The sequence below is a fragment of the Raphanus sativus genome, chromosome 4 (assembly GCF_000801105.2).
Source record: "Raphanus sativus cultivar WK10039 chromosome 4, ASM80110v3, whole genome shotgun sequence".
Classification (NCBI taxonomy): domain Eukaryota; kingdom Viridiplantae; phylum Streptophyta; class Magnoliopsida; order Brassicales; family Brassicaceae; genus Raphanus; species Raphanus sativus.
In genome coordinates, this window is record NC_079514.1 from 23,439,245 (window position 1) to 23,445,984 (window position 6,740).

Genomic DNA, 6,740 nt, shown 5'->3' on the forward strand with positions numbered 1-6,740 from the left:
CCATTCTCCTTTCTCCCCTTCGCTATCACGAAGCTTTACCTCTTGTTCCAGAGCTGGATGCATGGCAGGAGAGAATTCAGCTACGAAATCTGCTAGGACTTGCGATTTGATGGTTGTTGCAGGCCGGAAGATCACGTCGTATTCCCCCAGCTCTATAGCCCATTTTGCTAGTCGTCCAGACACTTCCGGCTTATGAAGGACTGCCTTGATGGGGAAGGAGGTGACCACCACGATTTGATGAGCCTGGAAGTAGGGGCGTAGCTTTCGAGCAGCGTTAACTAAGGCAAGGGCCAGCTTTTCGAGGTGACTATAGCGGGTCTCCGCGTCTAGTAAAGATTTGCTCACGTAGTAGATATGATGCTGTTTCCTTCCTTCTTCCCTTACTAGGACCGCACTGACCGCATGTTCCGATACAGCCAAATAGAGCAATATGACCTCACCTTCCAAGGGTTTTGAGAGGAGAGGTGGAGTAGTGAGATAGGCCTTGAGATCGGATAGGGCTTGCTCACATTTGTCGGTCCATTGGAAGTCCTTGGGGTCCTTTAATGTTTCAAAGAAGGCATGCGACTTGTCGGATAGCATGGAGATGAACCTGCTCAAGGCGGCCATCCTTCCTGTCAGTGTTTGCACCTCCTTGACGTTGCGAGGGGAAGGTATCACCTGGATCGCCCTCACCTGCTCTGGGTTTGCTTCAATGTCCCTGTGGGTGACTATGTACCCTAGGAACTTTCCAGAGGTTACTCCGAACGAGCACTTTGAAGGGTTTAGCTTCATGTTGTACCTCCTGAGAGTGGTGAAGGCTTGTTGAAGGTGTGAGATATGGTCCTCGGCATCCAGGGACTTTACCAACATGTCATCAATGTAAACTTCCATGGTCTACCCTATCTGATCGGCGAACATCATGTTGACAAGCCTTTGATAGGTCGAGCCGGCGTTCTTCAATCCGAAAGGCATAACCTTGTAACAGTAGATACCCCTTGAGGTCATGAATGAGGTCTTCTCTTGGACGTCAGGATGCATTAGGATCTGGTTATATCTGGAGAACGCATCCATGAAACTCATTAGCTGATGACCAGAAGTTGCGTCGACTAGCTTGTCGATGTGAGGCAGAGGGAAGGGGTCTTTAGGACAGGACTTATTAAGGTCCGTGAAGTCGATACAGACTCTCCACTTCCCGTTCTTCTTCCTAACGACCACTATGTTAGATAGCCATTCTGGTTATTGCACCTCTCGTATGAACCCGGCGTCTAGTAGGTTCTTGACCTCTTCGTTGATTATCTCGTCCCTTTCAGGAGCGAACTTCCTCCTCTTCTGTCTGACAGGAGGATGCATTGGATCCACTTTGAGTTGATACATGATGACATCGGGGTCAATCCCAGGCTTGTCCTCATGAGACCAGGCAAAGCAATCGGAGTTGGATCTCAGGAAGTCGACCAATCTCCTTCTTAGGCCTTTCGGAAGCTTGGAGCCTATCTTTAAGTTTCGGATCGAGTCCCCTTCCGTGAGTGGAACCTCATCCATTTCTTCCACTTCCGGTTCTTCGGTATGCGGGGCCGGAAGCCTTTTCTGTAATTGCTATAAGACCTGGGTCTTCCCCTTAAGGGTGGTCTGATAGCAGGACCTAGCATTTTCTTGATGTCCCTTGACCGCCTTAATGCCCCAGGGGGTTGGGAACTTGACCAGCTAATGCAAAGTTGAAGGTACGGCTCCCATGTCGTGGATCCAAGGCCTTCCCAATATCACGTTGTATGATGAAGGGCAGTCGACGACTAGGAACTTTGTGGCTTGGTTTACCCCCTCGGCGTACACGGGGAGAAGGACCTCTCCTAGGGTTTGCTTGACTTCTCCACTGAAGCCTACAAGGGGAGTCGCCTTTCTGGTTAGAGTTGTAGGTTCCAACCCTAGGTCGGCGAAAGCCGAATGGAAGATTATGTTGCTGGAGCTCTCATTGTCTACTAGTATTCGCTTGACCAAGCAGTTTGCTATGGTAAGTGAAATGACAAGAGCATCGTGGTGAGGAGCCAGGACCCTCTCCTGTTCCCTTGCAGTGAACCTGATCTCGTCTGTTCCGAGGAGTAGGCGCTTAGGACCCTCAGACTCTTGGCCGTTCCTGGCGTTGCAGGTACTCCTCTTGGCAGCGGCACTGCTGATTCCGCTTACCTCTGATCCACCTGAGATGATATGGATCACCCGATCTTGCTGCGGTGGCAACGCGGGAGCAGCTTCGATAGGGAGACCGGGACCTTCCTTATTTAGAAGGTTCTTGGCCTTATCCAAGAGGAACTCCCTTAGATAGCCTTTCTTGAGGAGCTCGGTGACTTCCATCTTCAGGGCTATACAGTCCTCCGTAGTGTGACCGTGATAACTATGAAACTCGCACCATCGCTTGGGGTTTCGATTAGCCTCTGCGGCCTTCATCTTAGGAGGCCACTTGACTTGAGGTCCCATTTGTCGCAGGACGCCGATCAGTTCCGGTTTGGATATCGCAAGATGGGAGATGTCAGGCCAAGTAGACACCATCATTCCTTCGGATCTAGGCAAAGGTCGATGCTGGTACATGTCCCTGTTCGGGTTACTAGTCTCCCTAGCGGACTTGGGGTGAGAGGGCTCATCGCGGTCGCTCCTAGTAGGCTTTGATGACTTCTGATCATACTTCGGACCGGCTTTGGCCCTACTAGCAAAGTCTTCTTCCCACCTTACTTGAGCCCAAGCACGAGACAGTACGTCTTCCATAATCTTGCACTTGTATTTGATCAGCTCTTTGTAAAGATCTCCCTCCGGAAGTAGACCCCTCTTAAAGGCTGAGATAGCCGTATCAGCATTGCACTCAGGGATAGCCACCTTCGCTTGGTTGAAGCGCGCTATGTAGGAACGAAGGGGCTCATTCCTGTGCTGGAGGATCTCATAGAGATCATCTGAGTTCTTCTCTAGGTCACGGCTGCTGGCGAACTGCTCTACGAACTTATCGCTAAGGGCTGCAAAGGATTTGAGGGATTTGGTAGGCAGGGTGTTATACCACTGGAGAGCAGGGCCGATCAAGGTTGATCCGAATCCTTTGCACATGGTAGCTTCCCGTGCATCCCGAGGGATTGCTACTGCTAGCATGCGTTGCTTGTATTGGGCGATTTGATTGTCGGGATCCCCGGTACCTTCTTACATCTTTATGCTCGGGAAAGAGAACTTTCTTGGCATCTCTACTGAAGCAATCTCTTCCACGAAAGGTGTATCGGAGTAGGACCCCTGATTGCTCCTTTGAATAGGAGGAGCTACCCCTGGGAGCCTTTCTACCATAGATTGAATGGTGTCGAACCTTTCGGAAACCACTCTTTCTAAGTAGGCTGCTAGAGCCGGATCGAGATCCCAGGATCATCGGGTGAGTATTCTTCGTCCTCCGTATCGGAATCGCTATCCACTTGTACTCGGGTCCCATCGTTCGCGGCTCCTCGGATTTCGGGTTCGTCTTCGGTGGAGGCGGGTCGACGAGGTACTTCTTCACCATCGCGTGGGGTGTAGAGTGAAGCCATGGGTCGAACCTTAGTCCGGAACCGCTTTTGCTTGTTGCTAGCTTCACTGAGGGTATGGTTCTCTTGTCGGAGGACAAGATTCTCCGCCTCTATGGCGTCTAGCTTCTCGGCGCTTTGCTGTAGTTGCTTGGAGTGTTCTCCAAGTTGGTCTTTTAGGGTTTGAACTTCAAGGAGAAGTTCAGGACCTCCGGGTGTTGTCTCCCGAGCTTTGGAAGATCGCTAACCTGACTCTGAAGAAACTCGAGCTTGTTGAGGAGCTCGATCTCTCTCGGAGTCATCTCTGTTTGGTTAGTATCGTCCTCCAGTGTCATCGTCACGTAGTTGGATCACTCCCCTCCTTCTAGCGCCAAACTGTTAGGGTATTTTTGTGTAGGATCGTTTAAGTGCTACGGAACACTAGAGGATTTGTATAACAGAGTAAGAAATCGAGGGCAAAGAGATGTTATTAAGTATAATGATTGGGACTACAACGTATTGGTGTATAAACCTTAGTCGCCTAAACTCTAATCTCTAAGCCTCCGAAAGTCGATCCCTTATTCTAGGGTTTGGGCTCCCCTTTTATAGTTGTAGATGTCGGCTTCAAGTAATAGAACTCTTCCATAATCGAAAAAATGGAAGTTTCCTCTTAGGTAGAAAACTTCTATTTTGCTCTAAGGGGTCGGTCCGATCTAGGAGTCGGACCTAAGGCAGGGGTCGGTCCCTGGTTTCTTATTGAGCAAGGGTCTGGAAGTCGAGGACCTATCCGGATGCTGGAGAAAACTTATGTCTGGATATTTTTCCCCAACAGTCCCTTCGTCTCAAAACGGTCACCAGGCCACGGATCTGGTCCGACATCGGAGAAATCTTCGGACGAACTAAACAAAAGAAATTCATATGCGAACTCGTGTAAGTTCCTTGAATAACACGCAAGTAAAAAGAAAAGGTAATACTCGAAACCTCACCGATATTTCTAGCCCAACGAAAGCGGTTCCGAACTAGGGTTCGACCCATGGCTTCGCTCAATGCTCCACGCGATGGTGAACAAGCGCCTCATCGACCCGTTTCCGCCAACGACGAACCCGAGGGCCAAGAAGCCGCAAACGACGCGACCCGAGTACAAGTGGATAGCAATTCTGATACGGAAGACGAAGAGTACTCACCCGACGATCCCGGGATCTCAGACCCGGCTCTAGCCGCCTACTTAGAAAGGGTGGTCTCCGAAAGGTTTGGCACCATTCAATCTATTGTAGAAAGGCTCCCAGGGGTAGCTCCCCCTATTCGGAGGAGTAATCAGGGGTCCTACTCCGATACACCTTTCGTGGAAGAGATTGCCTCAGTGGAGATGCCACGCAAGTTCTCTTTCCCGAGCATAAAGATGTACGAAGGTACTGGGGATCCTGACAATCACAACGCTCAGTATAAGCAACACATGCTAGCAGTAGCAATCCCCCGGGACGCACGGGAAGCTACCATGTGCAAGGGTGATATCTTGCATTTTTGCATTGTTTTAGCTATTCATTTATATGAATTTTCATCATATAGAATAATATTTAGACATGTTCAGGTTGCATTTTGCATACATAAGTCTTTATTAGGTATTGGAACACCACATGGAGTTCTTGGAAACATTTGGAAGCAATGTGATCAAAAAGGGGGTGAACGATGAGCATGGATGGAGGCCTTAGAGAAATCTTCTGTTGCTAATATTTTGTGGAGACACAGGAAATTGAGTTAGCTTTCTAATGGAAGTGGTTTCAAGTCATTTGGAGATGTAATGGAGGAGTTATGATCAATTTACTAGAGGCATATCCATCCTGGTCGAGAACCGCAGAGTGACCTTCTAGAGCAACCCCTAAGGTAGCTCCCAACCAGAGCGACCAACCAGAGCGACCTACCTAAGTCGCTCGCGTTCTCATCGCCCGGAGACACAAAAATGGAGGCTGGAGCGACCTCTCAGAGCGACCCCCAAGGTCGCTCCCAACCCCAGAGCGACTTTCTGGAGTGACCCTCTGAAGTCGCTCCGCGTTATCTGCTGCACGATTTTATTATTTTTCAAGGACCTTTTTGCAATTTGTTATGCACGTTTTTAGACTTCTAAACCTAAGTTTAAGTACTTTGTAAGCCTATGGAGGCAGATCTATCTTTTGACATTGGAATACACAAAACTCTCTCAAGAAAAGTTCTCTTTTGGATTTGATTGTTCTTGTGTTCTTGTGAGTTTCTCTTCTATTTCTCTATATGATTCATCTGAAATCCACCATGGGTTTAAGAGGAATCATGGAGATTAGTGAGTAATCCACTTTTGGATTCGGTTAGGGAGATTTAGGGTGATTAGGTTAGTAATAGGATGTGTTAGGTGTAAATCATATTTGTTCCTTGCATAGTAGAGTGACCTTAATGCATCATTTGAGTAGACCACTCAAAGGGTGATCTCTAGGCATTTCCCACCCAAAAGGTGTTTGATGAAATGCCTGAGTCAACTCTCCTAGGATCTTAGTGTACTTTGCCAAAGATATTTGTTGTTAAAAATGCTAAGATAGCTAATAGACTTGTTAGTAATGATTGCTTGCATGTTATTCAACCAAAGACATTTGATGTTTGAGACATGTTATAGCAAATGAGCATTCATCTAGACATAGAGCTTACTTAGAATTGTGTCTAGGCTTAAGGTTAATAGTTTTTGATTGATTCATTTGTCGTCCTTAGTTCGAAACTTGATCACCCAAGGTCTGAAATCTCTATACCCATGAGTTCTCCTTTCTAATAGCTTAAAAGTATCATTTCTGTTACTTGCATTTTAGTTTTTAGTTTAAAAAACCATCCAATTTCACTGATTGCACTTAGATTAGGCAAATACTTGCATTCTCTCTGCATTTGAATCCCTCAGAACTGGTTCGACAACACACTTCCATATACTATCATTTGACTTAGGAGCCTCAAAACTCCTAACATCAAATTGGCGCCGTTGCCAAATTCTGAGTTTGATTTTTGAACATTGAGATTTAGTCATTTGCTTGAGACTAAGTCATTTTTATTTTTGTAAATTACTGATTCTCTTCTTCACTCTTTGTGATTTTCAGGTGTATGAAACTTGAGGAGCAAGGGTACATCAAACCTTTGTTTCCAAGAGCCGCAGACATCAGAGCTTTAGAGAGAGAGTGTGCTAGAAAAAGAAGACAAAAAAGAGCAACAGGCTGGAACTGCAGCCACTGGAAGCTGCAATGGAAGAACAACAAA

At 47.3% G+C, this 6,740-nt stretch overlaps 1 protein-coding gene across 1 annotated transcript; it reads right to left on the minus strand.

Moving 5' to 3' along the window:
- Positions 1-1,683: 1,683 nt before the first annotated feature.
- On the minus strand, positions 1,684-3,063 carry LOC130511215 (uncharacterized). Its single transcript, XM_057008101.1, has one exon. It carries the CDS (start codon positions 3,061-3,063, stop codon positions 1,684-1,686), a length of 1,380 nt encoding a protein of 459 aa, XP_056864081.1.
- Between the last annotated feature and the right edge of the window lie 3,677 nt (positions 3,064-6,740).

Bases quoted from the DNA above. Each gene is read 5' to 3' on its own strand.
- LOC130511215 (XM_057008101.1), bottom strand. From the start codon at position 3,063: ATGTGCAAAGGATTCGGATCAACCTTGATCGGCCCTGCTCTCCAGTGG.